The following is a 17,336-nucleotide window of genomic DNA, read 5'->3' on the forward strand; positions in this document are numbered from 1 at the left end:
TAAAAAAATGAAATGATTATTAATATAAATAAATTTTTATATTTTTTAAATCATTTTAAAATAATTTTTCTATTTGTCTTTTATTTATACATAAATGATTATATTTAAGTATTTATACCTTTTATTGATAAAAAAAAGATGAATACTTAATTTTTAATTGCTATGAACAATTTTACAAGGAGGCATTAGTTTCTTAAGTTACTTCCACAGAGAAGTAATATGATATTTTCAAACAATCTGTTTATATATAGTTATTTTTATGTAACAAAATATCATATCTTGTATCATCATTATATTTCACAATAATGGTTTACGTTATTAAATGCGATTCTAGCGAATAAAATTTCCAATTCTTCTGTCATGATGTGAACTTATAAATCAGTACTCCTGCAATAGTAACAGCTGCCCCACAAATTAGACTCCAAGCGAGTTTGTTTGAATCGCGGTTTTTATTGTTATTCTTTTGATTTTTCATACTTGCACCACTCATTTTCTGTGTTCCGAGCATTTTACGATAAAGATTTTTTTCATGTTGCGCATCTTTCACATTTTTTTTCTTTAAAATTGCTAATTCTTGTCGAATAGCTTTCGATTCTGGATCTAACTTAGCGGCTTGAAGAAAAGTAGCGTATGCTAAAGAATGTTCTCCTTTAAGATGATAAATTCTTCCTGTAAATATAAAACATATGTTCGCTTATTATTTTAATTCTAACAACTGAAATTGAATGAAATGTACATTTATACTGCATTTATAAAGTTACGGTTAATATTACCTTTTCTAAACAATGCTTTTATATTTTGTGGCTGACATGTTAGAACATTCTCTACATTTTTTAATGCAGCATCATACGCTTCAGTTTTTATTTGAGCTGCAGTTAAATTATTATATACTGCCATACGATTTTCCAATAAATCCTGCAATTCTGTGTCAGTAGCAGATTCTTCGATTTCATCGGTAGAGGAATTGTTGGAAGGAATCAAAAAATCTAGAGCTCTTCTATAGCATTGAATTGCAATTGTGTGTTCATTTCGTGCAAACCACCAATTACCGCGTATTCGTTTTTTATTTCTGTATCGTAAAAACAATGTATATGTCAAAACTTGTTACATCAACAAAGATTAAACATATAACCTAATTGCAATCATAGTAATTACCCAATTTCTTTTCTCTTACTGATGCTAAGAGTTTCTATATCCGTTTCTAATTCAACCGATTTTAATTCAACCGTATACCAAATAGTAGCATTAGGTGGAATATCAGGTTCAACTCCTAATGTACCATAAGCAAACCGCGAAGCAACTTCCACTACTGCAGTTTCACCTACGTTCATTAGAGCAATTGCTAAATCTAATCCCTACGTATAAAAGAAAAAAATCACATTATATATTTCAAAAATTTAACAAAAAATATTTAATGAAAAATTTATTTCACTACAAAAGAGTAGAACACATTACCTGAACAACTTCAACATCACCTAATTGTATAGTAATATTTTCATGTTCTTCTACTATCTTTCCAGCTTCTAATTTACCAATAATTTTCAGTGTACAATAATCTGTTGTATTAGGTCGCGTTCCATTCTGACCTTCTTTTATAACTTTTTTTCTCAATTGTCCATTACCAAGAATATCAATCCATTCGTCTACTTGATGATCGGCTAAAGCTGCTTTAGTTGACGGATCTTTAGGATCGATATCAAAATTTAAATCTTTGCGAATGAAATCAGTCTGAGTTTTCTCTGTTTTTATTTCCATGTTTTCCATTGCTACAAAGTAAAATTATCAAATTCTTATTATTATTGTTGCATAACAATAATTCAAGAATATTCAAACATAATCTCTTAACATTAGATGAGTCATGCAAATTTAGAGGTTATAATAAAAATAAAATATTATATTTATCAATAGATACGAGAATAAAAAACTCATGATAATAATACTTAGATAATATAATATTAATAATGTGTAATATTAAAGAAAATGCTAACTCATCTAACCTTTAAAAGAACATAAGAAAGAATTAATATGCATAATAATTTCTCAAAATTAAAAGAATAAAATAATACAATTATTAATTATACCTTAATATTTTAGAAGATATGAAATTAATAAAGTTTCCTAAAACATTAGTTTATTTTTCACATTTGAACATAATATAATATGTAGACTACCGGCAGAATATACTTATAATGTGAACTAGGCAACGTTATGATGAAATCGATAATCGAATTTTCATCGAGAGTTTTTCTTCCTTTTAATTGCATACATAAGTTTTTGTTAGATACAGACGAGAAGATAGGAAAATAAATTCAAATAATTAATCACTGTTTTTCATAAGATGTTAAAAATAGAACCTAATTATCATTATAAAGATAAGCGAAAAAAATACACTAGTGAAGATAGTTATTCTTTTTTATAAAACTCGCGTGTACCATATGGTGATGTGTGCATATGTGTACATCATTTGCAAAGGTTTTTAATCATTTGACTTATACAACTAATATTATCTCCAAGTAATTTTTATTTCAAACTACAATCAGAATTGAAATTTAGAAAATATTACAATAATTTTAATCGCAATCGGAATAAGTCGACAAATTATCAGGGGTGCCTATTTGATAGCATACAGTGGTGTATGACAAAATCTATTACAGACCAATGATAGGTACCCACATTACTTGCACGTGCGCGTGCGCAGTGGTGCGCATTTCAAGTCTTGATGGTTCATTCAACTTCACCTTTGACTACATACAATTTAGTCATCGATGAACGGCAGTTGTTCGTCGAACGTCTTTGTTCTATAAATCGCTATTATAGACGACAAATCATACAAGTAGCAATGAGGATAATTTTACTTCTTAGCCTTGTGGCTATAATCTTTTGTTTGGCCGCTCATGCTGATGATAAAGCAGTTAAGGGACCAAAAGTAACTGATAAGGTAAATATGAATTTTCATGATAAAAATCATGATCCTTTGAATGACAGCTGTACGATGAGAATTTTTTTGTTCATTGTATTATTATTTTAACATATTTAGGTATGGTTTGACATTCAAATTGGTGGTAAGGATGTTGGAAGGGTTGAAATTGGTCTCTTTGGAAATACAGTACCAAAAACAGTACAGAATTTTGTTGAACTTTCTAAGAAACCTGTTGGAGAAGGATACAAAGGAAGCAAATTCCATAGAGTTATTAAAGAATTTATGATTCAAGGAGGTGATTTCACTAAAGGAGATGGAACTGGAGGTTAAATATATTTTTCTTTTATACATTTAAAAAAAAAAGATGTTTTTGACATCATTTAATAATATTTCAATGAATCATTAAATTTTCTTTTATAGGACATAGTATTTATGGTGCTAGATTTGCTGATGAGAATTTCAAGTTGAAACATTATGGCGCCGGATGGTTATCTATGGCAAATGCTGGTAAAGATACCAATGGTTCCCAATTTTTCATTACTACTGTACAAACTCCATGGTTAGATGGTAGACACGTTGTTTTTGGAAAAGTAATTAAAGGAATGGTATGTGCCGATTTAAAAATACTATAATATTGTTAATATATTAATTCTATTTATTTTAATGTATTTTGTTATATTTCTCTAGGATATTATTAAAAAAATAGAAGCTGTATCTACCGATAGTCGAGATAAACCAACAGAGGATGTTGTTATTAGCGACAGTGGAGCAGAAACAGTACCAGAACCATTTGGGGTATCTAGAGATGATGCTACTCAATAAAAATCAATTTATGTAAAAAATATGCATGACGGTTATGTTACTAACAATGCAATTTTGATCACTGTATTATATTCCAATAATCTGTAATTTCATACATAAATATTACTTCCTATAATAAAAAAAAAAATTTTATAAATATCTGTATATGTTCATAAAGATACATATTTCGTTTGTATGACTAATAAAAGTGAACGTAATTTGTTTAAACGATTGTTTAGATATTTTTTTCATTCATATAAATGAAGAATGCATGATAATTTAATTTTAGTCAATTAGTATTATTAAACCATTAAATTGTTAGTGATTTATATTGTACATGACATTTTCTAACAACTGCCCTTTTGTATTCCAATTCTGAAGAATGATGTTGAAAGAACTTTGCTATAGTATAAGAAAGTTCATGATATTCTCACGTACATTTCATATCGCATCGAAAGATATCTGACTCTCGGATTGAATTATGTAATCGAATATTTATTTCGTGATAGATAAGTGTTTACAAAAATTAATTAATATCAAACACTTGAAACAAAATTAAAATCTCTTAAAAGTAATATAATATAATGAATTTAAAAAATGGTTACAAGTCCATACAATCATATGTACCAATCTTCACATACATAACTGACGTACCAATAACCTTAAAATTAAATTAAAAATGTGTTATTGATAATACCAAATACATCGTTTGTGAATTATTTTAAATATCGCAAAAAATGTTGAATATGTTAGAATTGATTCTTAATAAATATCGAAACATTTTATACATATTTCGTAGTATGACAAGGTTAACGTAAATGTCAATGAAATGATTAGAAAATAACCAAAAACGTAGATATTAATGATAAAACATGACGTTTCTTAAATCTATTTTATTCTATTTCTTAGTAGTTACATTATTTTTGTTTTTATTATTATTATATATCCTTGGTGGTGTACGGTACATCACAGATTTTGAGAATAATACTTGTGAAATGACTTATATGTTTGAATATCCTCAATATGTGGTAAGTATATTTATTTAAAAAATATTATTTTGTGAAAGATTAATTTATTATTCTTCATTTTTTTATCTTGATATAGAGGGTAGCTTTAGATGATAACATAGAAAACAATTATCCACGATTTGGATTGTATGCATACGGAGAAGGTTTTGTTACAGAAAAACTTAGAAGAATGCATTTTACAGGAATACCTGTCCTTTTTATTCCTGGAAATGCCGGCTCTCATGAACAAGGTAACGTGTGAATATTTTTTAATTATGGTTTATACTAGGATAGTGAAATCAGTTACAACATACTCTGCATGTATATATGTATATCTTTGTTTGCATACACAGTAAGATCTATTGCTTCTGTCAGTTTGAGAAAAGCTCTGAAAGATCGAACACCCTTTCACTTTGACTTTTTTACCGTATCGTTGGGTAAAGATTATTCTGGTCTGTATGGCGGTACGTATAATATCACATTGAAATAAAAATTCTAGTTAATAAGATATTTAAAAAGACGTTTAGTATAAAAATAATATTTTTATTTGCAATATATGAATAACAATGAAAGATATTTTTTTTTTTTATAAAAGGTGTATTGATGGAAGAAACTATGTATGTTTATCACTGCATAAACAAAATTTTAAGTTTGTATAAAGGAAACATGGATAATGTTGTACTTCTTGGTCACTCAATGGTAATTATAAATACATGTTTGCAATGAAAAATATAAATTAGAAGAATGTAATTATCTTCATTTTCAGGGAGGAATTATAGCCAAAGGAGCTATTTTATTAGTACCTAATGCAAATGTTAGTACTGTCAGTATTATAATCAATTTGGCAGCTCCTTCAACACCATCATTAGTGCTCGATAATACTTTTGCCAATTATTATTACGCTTTAGAGAAAAAAGCAAGTGACATTAAAGATGCTGGTATAAAGGTGGTATCAATTGCTGGTGGCCCAAGAGACATAATCGTACCAGCATATCAAGTTATAGATTCTATAGCGGATATAAATATTTTATCTACAAGTATACCAGATGTTTGGAAATCTACAGATCATCAATGTATTTTGTGGTGCAAACAATTAGTTCTCTCTGTCGTGAGATCTTTATTTGATAGCGTTAATTATACACAAAGACCACCTAGAATTTATAATGAACCTGCTCGTAAATTAGAAGCTTTATCTTATCATTTTTTACATGTAAGGAAACATTTTTATTTCTAGTTTACTTATATGTTTAATATTTATAAAAAGGTAAATATATTAATTTATTATATATTTATAGCGAGCTTCAGGAAAAAGATTATATCATTATAAAGAAAAATTTAATTTTAATAAAAAAGGTGAATGGATAGAAAATATCCAGAGGCAATACACATGGGAAAATAAAGTCGACAGTTCTAGAAAAGTTCCTACGTATTTAATGATTAGACTTATAGATCCGCGTGATCATTTGACAATTGAAACAATAAACTTGGAAACAAAAGATTGGCTCTTTGTTTGTTCTGCATCAAATTTGCAAGGCTACTCTAGAGTGTGGTTCGTATAAAAATCATATTATTTTAACGTTCAAGCTATATCTAATCATTTATTTCTAAAACATTTTATTATTTGTTTTTAGCGACTGGGGTTGGAATCTTACAAATAGAACAAGAATGGTTCCTGATTATTTATATAGACTCAGACGTGTTGTTGATTTAGATACTCAAGAAATTAAATATCCAGATGTGACACATATTGTTATCAGAATACCTTCAGAAGATTTAAAAAACAATGTTATAATTACCGTTGATGCATATTCTCATGAAAAGAGAATTTTGCCTATAAAAAGGAGGAGTTGGACAATTAAAAATCTTTTTAGCTCTGATTTATCTGGTCTGATAAATTTTACACCTGGGCAAACAAGATATTATTTAACTTTAGATAAAATAAATGTAGTAGATGTGGAACTCAAAAATATTGAATGTAAAGATATTAAAGGACCAGTTCACACTAGTATTGAATTATTGGAATCATTGAATTCTGACATTAGTCAAACTATATTCTTAAGTGAAATGTAAGTGCATTCTTTTTTTATACAAGTATTTAATTAAATTATCTGCACAACAATTGTTTGTTTTACAGTGATGATGGACCTAAAACTTTAAAAGTACAGACACGTTACAACTATAATACTAATATTTCTGCAATCTTAAGAATGACTTTAGAACCAAAGTGTTCATATAAATTTAATATTAAAGAAGGTGGCATAATAGATCAGATTTCTTGTTTAATACGAGATCGCTGGTCTAATCTTTATATAATTATCATAAGTTTACTCTTAATAATAATATCATCGCGAATAGATAGCGATAAAAATATATATCCGCCATTAACTGTTACAATTGCTTTATGCATCTACTTTGGTATTGTTTTCGAAAGTTTTGTGGCTTTAGCCATAATTTGTATATTCGCTATTGGTACATGCTGTTCTGTTATTTTCCTTGGTTCATTAGCACATGGCATAGCTGTAAGGTAAGATCATATATTTATTTGTAATATAAAATTCTTATTTTTTAATAGTATTTTTTAAAAATATTCTTATATTTTTCTATAGGTTTTTAGCACGAGCAATAGCCTTTTCGATGACGTGGGCTGATTGGTTACTCGGTGGATTAAATCAATTGCCATTCTTTACAACAATTCTTGTCATATCTTTAGTTCCAGCAACGTGTGGAGCATTATCTATGGTTATCTCAGTATTTCTGCACTTTTTAAAATTGACGAGAATGTATGAAGATTATTTAGAAGAATTATTGATGTCTTGCTTACAACATTTTACCTTTGGTAGATTTTTTAAGAGTAGAACAAGAACAGAAACTACTGGAACAAGTGCAAATAGTCAGCAAAAAATAATAGATTATTTAATTCTTTTTATTTTATGGAGTTTTACCGCTATAGCTGCTATACCATCTGTTCTTGTATGGGCGAAAAATTTCAGGTCAGTTAACTTTACTATTAATATTTTAGTTTTATTTTATTGTTGCAATATTATAATGAAAAATAAAAAATGATTTACAGTTATAGTACACGATTATTGACAGAAGATTCTATACTGCTCATTAGCTGGGAAATTTTAGCTGTGTGTAATACTCTTGAACTCGTACAAATATCTTCCAAATCTTCCAATTCATGGATATTAAGCAATATGTTGCGTTTTCTAAGTTGGATTATGCTTTCTACGACAGCAACTGCTCGTCCATCCTTTTTTCAATGTTTTATACCACCCTCCGTGGCATTAATTGTAGTTATTCTTTCTCTTTATTGTATTATTACTAACAGATTGAGGGTGAGGCTAGCAACATACCCTCAGTAAAAACAATAAATCGCTCCTAGAAATAGCAATAAAAAAAAAGCTTTTATAACAGGACAAAATTCTAATAAAAAGAGGAAGAAGAAAAAGACTAACAGATTATACTCATAATACAATTAAATAGTTAAATAAACTATTTACGCAAATTTTATCAAAGGAAATAAAATAAACTGTATTGTATCATAAAATACATGACTTATTATTCGTGAAAAAAATTAAAATATACATATTCAATGATCAAACTTATGTTATCTATGGGTGCATAAAATAGTCAACAGGTTGATTCTAATGTACAAAGATTTTACCGCTAAGCTGGGGATATACATAATAAATAATTCTACTAATAATATAAAGATTGTCAAAGAAATTGTGTAAATAGTTTTCATTGACTTCTTATTAAAATGTGTATACAATTTACAAACAATAAAAAGTCAGTTGAATTTAAAATTAAATTATTTAAAAATGTATTAGATGTTCTTCTATTAATTCATTTGACAGAAATGACAGAATATGTATGTATACAAAGAATAAAACTTCTTCCCCAAAATATTAATAAATCATATACTGACAATATATTTTATCCTTTTATACGAATTAAATGTAAGAAATATATAGTAGTATATTTTATCAACACATTAATAATACAACGCCCATTCGTTTTCTTGAAGGAAAGTATCCACCACTTCTTTCATAGCTAAATTTGGAATCAATTGGTCTTGTGTTAATCGAACACGTGTAACTGGATCAAAATGTCCCACCCTTTGTAAGTGTTCTTCAATATCTTTTCGTTCGTAAGTAATTCCACTAGGTGTAATTACAGGTTCTTGAAGTATTTCAAAACTAATTTTTCCACACAAGTAATCTGGCACTTCTCTTTTCTATTAAAATTAATATAGATATTAATGAGGCTAAAACTAACACGAAGAAACCCTTACGAATAATAATAATAATAATAATATACGATAATATAAACTGACCCTTCTTCTGTCATCAACTTTAGCAAATAAATCATTAAGACGAGCTGTACAAATATCTCGCTTTTCTTCGATTTCTTCTTTCCTCCTAGCTAAATCACTACTCGATACATCCATTCCAGATTTATTGTCCCCATCTTTGATAATTTCTTGATCGCTTAAAGTAGCTAATTTTCTTTCAGCATCCTCGGCTAATAATTGATTTAAATACGTCTGTAGTTCAATATCTTGTGCAATCCTTTGTTCTTCCCTCAACTGAAAACGGCGTTTGCGTGCTTGCCTCAAGACACTGGTAATGTCGTCGCCATAATTTAATTTCTGTTCCTTGGCCAAGTCCACCGCTATGCCATTGTCATTTAGCATAGTTAATCATTTTCAAAATAATATTAGTGTCATTCTAATAGTAATTAACAATTTGATGACAGTAGCATCTAGTGTCTAAAAGAGTTGTGCAAGATAGCCAAATGATAGGAATCAAGCAACAATGCAACTTATTGTATTTTACCTCGAAATTCAATGGACATATTCCTACCATTTACAGATGAATTATGCGTAGTCACAATGCTCCATGCAACCGTGTCAAATTCGGAATAATATTAGTTATAATAATGTAAGAAAGTATACTACGTGATATATAATTTTGAAGATTTTGTCATTCGATGGAGATATTTAATCAAATATTTTGATACCATTAAAAACTACATTTATTGTTGCATTTAAAAAAAAAAGTATAATAACTGTCATTATATTATAGACCTTCTATCGATATAATTAATTATTCTAGCACATGATACAAATAGAAAGAAGCAAAATATCGAGGCTCAAAATATATTCATATTTTTTAAGAAGCTCTATCATATTTTGTAAGTAGAATAAATTTCATTTATTATTATTTCATAAAAACATACCTCTTTGCAAATGTTTAACAGCTTCATCATAAAGTTCTAGTTCAAGTAAAGCTAAACCCAAGAAAAAGTGTCCCTTTACAGAACAAGGATCTATATCCAAAGCTCTCCTACAATCTTGACACGATGACTCCCAACGCTTCAGTTTGAGATGACATAATGCTCGGTTTGTGAAGTATAACGCTTGAGTCGGATTCTTTATCTGAAGGAATACAAATGCAGAGTCGTAACTGATCTGCACAGATTTGAAGTATCACTCACAATTGCTTTCGTATAACAGTTTGCAGCATCCTCATATTTATGTAGACTGAACAGACGATTGCCTTGCTCCTTTAATTCCTTGTCTGACAAGTTAGCAGTTGAATACATCTTGCTCATGGTGATGATTTATTAAGTGTCGCAACGGACACAACGTTGAGAACGTATTTTAAATTCTATAAACGTGTACACAAAAATATAAATAAATACTATAAACAAAAATCAAAGGAAAAGAAAACGAAAAAAATAACAAAATATCACAATATTTTAACCTCTGTTCTACATACGTTTCCTTGATTATCACTTTTATTTGTATTTAATTTGAAAAAGGAATATCATTTCTCACTTATTCCGCTTTATGTATACGATTTTGTTTACAACAAATATTAAAAATACCAATGAAATATAATAGATTATTTATTAAATACGTATATACGTTTGCCCAGGGTCCCTTTAGCTTCTATATAAAAGCTGTCTACACAATTTAGTTCACTAAACAATACGACAGATGACGCTACGAATCGTCGCGGTACAATATATTTATTTACACGATCTGACGAGTAAGTATTTTTATTTATTATTATCGTTACCACTTACTAGTTACATATACATGTGTATGCAGATCGAAATAATTATTTATTCGAGAGATTAAATTCAAAGTTTCAATGTTAATTCTTTAGTAGCTAACGATAAACTGACTTGTCACTTGGCAAAGTTACACGAATCATCTGTTGTTTACATCACTAATCAGAGATTATTAAGTTATTCTTATCAAATTACTATTAATTCTCTAATAAGCTATATACACCAATCAGAAGTATGTATATACTATAAATTGTTTAAATAAATGTTGATCTAATTAATTTGAAAAATTAATTAATTATGTTAATCGATTATATTATAGATTAAAAAAGTTATGATGTTTTCTGGTTGAAATTCAACGGTAAAGTGACCATCAAGATCGTACGAGCTTTTCAGGTATTATTTATTTCACTAATTAACAATCTCTCTCTCTCTCTCTCTCTTCTCTCTTTCTCTCTCTCTCTTTAAATTTGAAATTCTCTCTTATCGAAATTTTACATTAAAATTAATTTCTATTCAATGTGCATTAATAATTATATGACATATAAATAAATGTATTTTGTTAATTTATTAATACATTATACCGAAGTAATAAACACATGTTTCATATTGCTTAAATAAATGTAAAATAATCTAAAGTATTAATTAATTGAACATACCTGCATAGAACAAGAAATGCACGATGTTTACTCGTCCGTATCTAAAAGAAGACTAACTTGTCAACTTATCGTTCGTGATCACGTAATTGTTTACATCATTGGTTTGAAACAACCCCAAGTTTATATTTAATACTATTTATTTCATATCACATTTTTTTATATTATATTCAATGTGCTTGAATAGCTGTTATAGAAATGTTTAAAAGAATTCACGACTTTTTTTTTTATCAGCAAAACATAAATACAACATTGTAAACATTACATAGAATATAAAATAATTTTAATCACACACACACACACACACACACAGAAATATTTCTTACCTACTTCTTTCGCGGATGGCAACACTTTTATACAGAACATTATTAAAGTTATGCTATAAATGTTAATAATAATTCGCAATAAAATATTATAGTATAACGAGCTTAGAGAGAAAATATAGTGCATATTTTACGTCCCAACGTAGTTTTATTTCTTTTTTGAAAATAAGGAAATGTATAACCTGCGAAGCCTGGACTTTTCCAAGAATTTATGTATGCATGTGTAGATGATATATACATGAGAAAATCACATGTCGAGAGACAGACATAGAAAGTTTTTATGAACGCTTGTTGTGTTGTCGCCAAGTTTGATTCTATATAGGTATTTATATTCTTGTGTTTTGAATGTTTGTGTGGATAACAAGCGAGACAGTTTTTTTATCACCTACTTTGCCATTGAAAAGAGATATTTTCCAAGAAATTATGTAGGTTAACTTGCCAATACTTTTTCTCAGAATTTATATAGGTCAGCTGTATCCGGATTTTTTACACACACCATTATTATTTACCCGCGTATTTGTCATTTAGTTTCTTCTTTTTCTAGTAATCGATTTAACATTTTCAATATGTCTCGATTATTATCAATTTAAAGTGAATCAAAGATAGTGTACTGCAAGGATACTATGTACTTGCAGGTACCATTTCTATAAGGAATCTGTATCTTCTTTATAATTACAGGTAATTAGTATATTTTATATTACTTCTTCTATTATATTATTCGATTCTTTACAACACGTTTTAAAGAATATATTATTCGTAAATCGAATCTATGTCGTTTTCGAATGATATTCGTGAAAATAATATCGTTGTTAGGAGATTATAACGAAATTATTTTTGTTTCGAATTTTCAAACTATATTTTTTTTAGTGTTTCAAGAAATATCATACATACATACACACATATACATATAGGTTTAGATAAAATGAGAACACACAGAATGACTAAAAAAGATTAATACGTAGCTTAATTAAACGTTCACTTAGATAAAATGTAATTCTTATCTAAGAACTTGTCATATTTACAGACTCGAAGATGTTGACGTTTGGACGGTTGCATCTCGACTGAAATAATTGTTTTCAGAAGTCACAATAATATTAAAAAGTTCAAGACTTAGCGTAAACAAATTGCTTTTATTCTTCGAGACTGAAGTTTCTATGTAATCGTAAACTTTTAAATAGAATATTGTATCTATTATCAAGAAACTTATCGTTCCATTAATAGCTATTATAAGTATATACTTGTTTCACGATTCAATTCGTGCAAAAATAACGGAACTTATTTTTTTGATCGTTTTATATGTTTCGTTAGACATCATTTTAATTTTAACAATTTTTGTTGAATTGTTATTGTCAAAGTTTTACAATGCAATTCAATATAGTTTTTGGATAAAAAGAAAAAGGCAATGGATCATTTAAATATTAAACAAAAAAACAATGTGTCAAAAGGACCAAAATAAAGGGAATAATAATTAAACATATAAATACAATAAATTTAGATTGAATTTAGCACAGTCATTCGCCCAGTAATATTTGCGTTACACATTTTACAATTAGATTTGGATAAATCGCAAATTTTATCAGGAAGAGGTTGCTGTATTTGGTGGCCCCCAGATTAAGACTTTATTTCTACATTTATTTTTTTAACACAAATTCATTTCATTAGTAATTTACTAAAAAGAAATTTCAAAAAATTCAACGCACATAACGAGTCATAAATTTTGGTCTCTAACTTATTATTAATGTTGGATACAAAATTATGAACATCGTTTTAAATTAACGTAACGACCCGATTAAAGCATAAGGAATATAGCAGTACTCCATTTACAGTACTCCATTCCTAAATTAACGTAAACATGCAAATGCTTTGATGCAGATTCGGTTGAAACTTCAAATGTAAAACGCAAGTTCTTACTTAAACACAATAATAAAAACAATCTGATTGACATTCGATTGAAATCTCAAATAAAATACGCAAGTTGTTACAATACGAACGCACGCCTATATGTGTATTGACGTGCATTGATGTGCATTAACGTGCATTAGGTATTATTTAAATAATAATAATAAGAAAATTAGTACAATATATATGAATTAAAATTATTAGTATAATAAGAATTAAACAATATACTGGGGCATATAATTTGTAAAATAATTATTTATTAGGAATATTTAATGTACATTCATAATATTTCATGAAAATGATTTCAGAAATAGAATTCCATCATAAAAAACATACGATATAATATTTTTATAATTCTTATATATTTTTTACAAATTTTTTTTTATAATCGTGAGACCATGAATAGAAAAATTTGTATAGTGGGTTCTATCTCACTTTTTCTTTATTTCCTTGTCTTTACGTTTTCTCTCTTTTTAATGTTGTTTCATAAAATTTTGTCGTTACGCGAAAAGAAAAAACTCCTGGTATCAAAAAAGAAAGGATATAATTTCAACACGTCCATTAGAGAACATTTGTTTCTATCTCACGTAACAAATGACCAAAGCAATATATTTTAATAATTCAACGATACTGTTAGACCTATATTAATCCATTTATCTTGGCTATCTACTGTAAGCGCATGATTAGGTTTAATTTTTTGTCGACACGCCAGGAAATCAAGTCTGGGTGATAATACATGTTCTCTCCCTTCGAGCCACACCTAAACGGTTTGTAGAACGATATAACGATAGAGGTAGGTAGGTAGGTAGGTACTTGTTTGATCCTCTTTACTTGTAATCATCCTAATGAAGAAAAATGTGCGCGATTTCGTTAAAAGAAATCAAGTCTCTGTTCTGCTAATAGGGAAGAATCAAAGAGAAATATCGAGGGATACAAAGTTGAACTTCTCTAATCTCATTTCTTTCATTTCTTTTTTCTCTCTCTTTTACTTGCGATTAATACTATTTGCGAATCTGGCCGAGAGAAAGAAAGAAAAAAGAAAGAAAGAAAAAAAGAAACAACGTCGAGTTAATTTAATTATTTCTTTTTTTTGTTTTTTTTTTTGTTTATTAACGTGGATATCAGTCATTCCGGTTAGAAAAAGAAATAATTCGTGCAATGATAACGCAGATTGATTTATCCTACGTAATACATTAACAGGATTCTCAGATTAAAATAGTTCATAAAGGGGATCTAACGAAGATCGACTTTTTGATAATGGATAAAACGAGGAAATATAAAGAATGGATAGAAGAATTGAGGTGGTATCGCAAATCGATTCTCGAATTTGAGGATGTTTTTCAAGGATGATTTTGTGGTGGACAGGGGTCGTCTAGGTATAAATGAGTTTTTGCTAGATAGAAGGGAAGAGAAGTGTAATCGGAAAGATGAATCCTAGAGACAAATGAGCTCTTTACGGACCTTAAGACCTTCTCAACGCGATAACATTTACCTTGAGACGTTACGATGATAACGATTTTAACCGAACATTTCGAAAAATGATGTTCCATGTCCATTTTCAAAGGGTCACTCGAGTGAAAAATTGTAGGGTCGAATGCACACATTTTTTAGATAAATTGACTCTATTTAAACGATTATCATTTCAAAAAGTGGATAGGATAAGCTCGACGTCTACTTTGAAATAACGAGAAAATGATATTACACGTATACTTGTTATATATTCTTTGGTAAAGTTCATAAAATCTGAAAGCAAAAAATAATAATAATAATAATAATATACTCATGGAAACGAACGAATACGATCTACATGCTACTAAATTTTCTACTTGATTTCATTTAATCTTGGATATGCACGGAGAAGTGGTTTTACGAGTTTAAGCTTATTGGGGTCGATTAGTTTAATCGATGTTTGGTTCTACGTCCACAATTGAATTAAACTACGCGAAAACTCGTTTTGGGAAAATTAGACCCTGGTAGTAAACGTAAACGAACGATGAATAGGCCCCCGTTATAATTGAATTTTGCTCTCATCTTTACACCAACGTGAAATAAATAAATGTAACTACATTTTTACGTTGTCACGTTCGATCGCAATATCGGTCAGATCACATATTGAAACATAATATACCAACTGTATTCACTCTATGAATTACCATACCACCTATATATCTGTAAATATTAACGAACGTGCTTCCACCGTTACCATTGTACTCGAGAATTACATTTCGTCGTTCGTTATACAGGCGATATACGATACCAACCATTAGAAGCGTCTCTGCGAAAGCTTTCTCCTTCCTTCTCCTTTTTCCTCTCTCTCTCTCTCTCTCTCTCTATCTCTTTACGTGCATTACTAAAAAATTTCTCGAGAAATGATGAATTCAATGTAATTTACCAGAACGCTCAAAATGTTCATTTACACATTAAAGAATATTCCATTATCCATTATTTCGTTCTCGTTCGCAGTAATTTTCAACGCGCAGAACGATACGATTGCGATTAAAGGCTTGATCCATTAATAACCTCCAACCTTTCCCGATAGTAACCACATTCTCCGTACGCCCTATTTAACCTCATAACGTGAGCCTTTCTTTCAGAACATTTCATTTGTTAAACGCGCTTCTCTATTTCTCAATTGCCATTTTTTTCGTGTTTGTTTTATTTTATTTATCTTTCTTTTTTTTTTTTTTTTTTTTTTTTTTTTTTTTTTTTTTTTTTTTTTTTTTTTTTTTTTTTTTTAATTCCTCCTCTTTTCATATTAAACTTTCCACCAACGTGGAAATCTTTTTAAACAATGATAACAAATTTTGTCGAGGTAAAAGTTTTAAACTTTTTATTACCTTCATTCTACACATCCATTTCGATTCCATCCATATAAATGGGGTAGGAGGGAGGGGAGAACATGATATTTTTCTTCCGATATTTAAAAAAAAAAAAAAAAAAAAAAAATCAAAAAGAAAAAAAGATTCAATCGAAACAAAGAGAGAACCGCGAACGTAAAATAAAAAGATCAATTTTTTTGCGCACGTAAAACGGAAGGATTCAAATGGACAAAAAAACAAATGTTTCGATTACAATGAGAGAGAAAAAGAGAGAGAGAGAGAAAGAGAGAGAGAGAAAATATGAGAGCAAATTTGAAAGAATGAAAGGGAGTCCTACGAAAAGACTCCAGTCAGAGAATGGCGGTGCTTCGGTTTATTAATCGAATTAATTGATTTATGGATCACCCCACCCTTAGAGTTACATTAAGTACACGTGCAGTTCATAGCAGGCATGATGCTGGTGGGGTAATATCGAGACGAATAGAATTGAACGAAAATAAAACAAATCGAGAGACGTTGAACTGTGTGGAACTGAGCGAGAGCGAAAGTATTCTTCGCGAAGCTCATAGGAAAATGAAGAGGGGGTTGAAGTGAGTGAGTAAGTAAAAGAGAAAGAGAGGGAAAGAGGGAGTAAGCGAGAGATTGGTGTTGGACGATGATCCAAAGAATGGAGGAGCATGCGCGCGTGGGAGTAATACCTTATTCGTTGTAGAGCTCCCGCCAAGGCCTTCTGTTAACTACGAACTGCCGATGGAAAAGGTTCCTTGTTATGTGTCAAAGTTCTTTTTTTTGTCACCGGAATCGTCGATACCAATTGGTTTTTTTATTTT

The 17,336-nt window shown here is 29.1% G+C and overlaps 5 protein-coding genes across 8 annotated transcripts in view; 3 read left to right on the forward strand and 2 right to left on the reverse strand.

Moving 5' to 3' along the window:
• Nucleotides 1-53: 53 nt before the first annotated feature.
• Nucleotides 54-2,282, reverse strand: LOC106788023 (peptidyl-prolyl cis-trans isomerase FKBP8). 2 transcript variants are annotated; one of them, XM_014750906.1, is made up of 5 exons: nt 2,189-2,282; nt 1,456-1,766; nt 1,156-1,355; nt 774-1,069; nt 54-669 (listed from the first exon to the last, which is right to left on the reverse strand). In XM_014750906.1, exons 1-5 carry the CDS (start codon nt 2,262-2,264, stop codon nt 359-361), a joined length of 1,194 nt encoding a protein of 397 aa, XP_014606392.1. In that variant the 5' UTR covers nt 2,265-2,282; the 3' UTR covers nt 54-358. The 2 variants fall into 2 exon arrangements, with proteins under 2 accessions (XP_014606392.1, XP_014606393.1); XM_014750907.1 differs by having other exon boundaries at nt 2,082-2,218.
• Nucleotides 2,283-2,575: 293 nt separating this feature from the next.
• LOC106788024 (peptidyl-prolyl cis-trans isomerase 5) lies at nt 2,576-3,949 on the forward strand. The gene is made up of 4 exons (XM_014750908.1): nt 2,576-2,938; nt 3,038-3,245; nt 3,341-3,525; nt 3,608-3,949. Exons 1-4 carry the CDS (start codon nt 2,720-2,722, stop codon nt 3,740-3,742), a joined length of 747 nt encoding a protein of 248 aa, XP_014606394.1. The 5' UTR covers nt 2,576-2,719; the 3' UTR covers nt 3,743-3,949.
• Nucleotides 3,950-4,138: 189 nt separating this feature from the next.
• LOC106788049 (GPI inositol-deacylase) lies at nt 4,139-8,648 on the forward strand. The gene is made up of 10 exons (XM_014750968.1): nt 4,139-4,749; nt 4,826-4,979; nt 5,082-5,192; nt 5,324-5,427; nt 5,495-5,938; nt 6,024-6,277; nt 6,360-6,794; nt 6,863-7,252; nt 7,335-7,718; nt 7,799-8,648. The coding sequence occupies exons 1-10, from the start codon at nt 4,594-4,596 to the stop codon at nt 8,091-8,093; spliced, it is 2,727 nt and encodes a 908-aa protein (XP_014606454.1). The 5' UTR covers nt 4,139-4,593; the 3' UTR covers nt 8,094-8,648.
• On the reverse strand, nt 8,538-11,506 carry LOC106788050 (E3 ubiquitin-protein ligase CHIP). Of its 3 annotated transcripts, none has more exons than XM_014750971.1 (5): nt 11,469-11,506; nt 10,231-10,403; nt 9,973-10,171; nt 9,068-9,405; nt 8,538-8,968 (listed from the first exon to the last, which is right to left on the reverse strand). In XM_014750971.1, the coding sequence occupies exons 2-5, from the start codon at nt 10,345-10,347 to the stop codon at nt 8,726-8,728; spliced, it is 897 nt and encodes a 298-aa protein (XP_014606457.1). In that variant the 5' UTR covers nt 10,348-10,403; nt 11,469-11,506; the 3' UTR covers nt 8,538-8,725. The 3 variants fall into 3 exon arrangements, with proteins under 3 accessions (XP_014606457.1, XP_014606455.1, XP_014606456.1); XM_014750969.1 differs by lacking the exon at nt 11,469-11,506 and adding an exon at nt 10,515-10,736; XM_014750970.1 differs by lacking the exon at nt 11,469-11,506 and adding an exon at nt 10,500-10,717.
• Nucleotides 11,507-17,229: 5,723 nt separating this feature from the next.
• The window catches only part of LOC106788034, a 28,189-nt gene continuing 28,082 nt past the window's right edge, over nt 17,230-17,336 (forward strand). Inside the window, exon 1 of the mRNA XM_014750926.1 lies at nt 17,230-17,323. The gene's annotated coding sequence lies outside the window, so the exon portion shown is untranslated. The remainder of the gene's footprint in view (nt 17,324-17,336) is intronic.

Source organism: Polistes canadensis, unplaced genomic scaffold (assembly GCF_001313835.1).
Source record: "Polistes canadensis isolate GaletaPanama2010 unplaced genomic scaffold, ASM131383v1 scaffold_122, whole genome shotgun sequence".
Lineage (NCBI taxonomy): Eukaryota > Metazoa > Arthropoda > Insecta > Hymenoptera > Vespidae > Polistes > Polistes canadensis.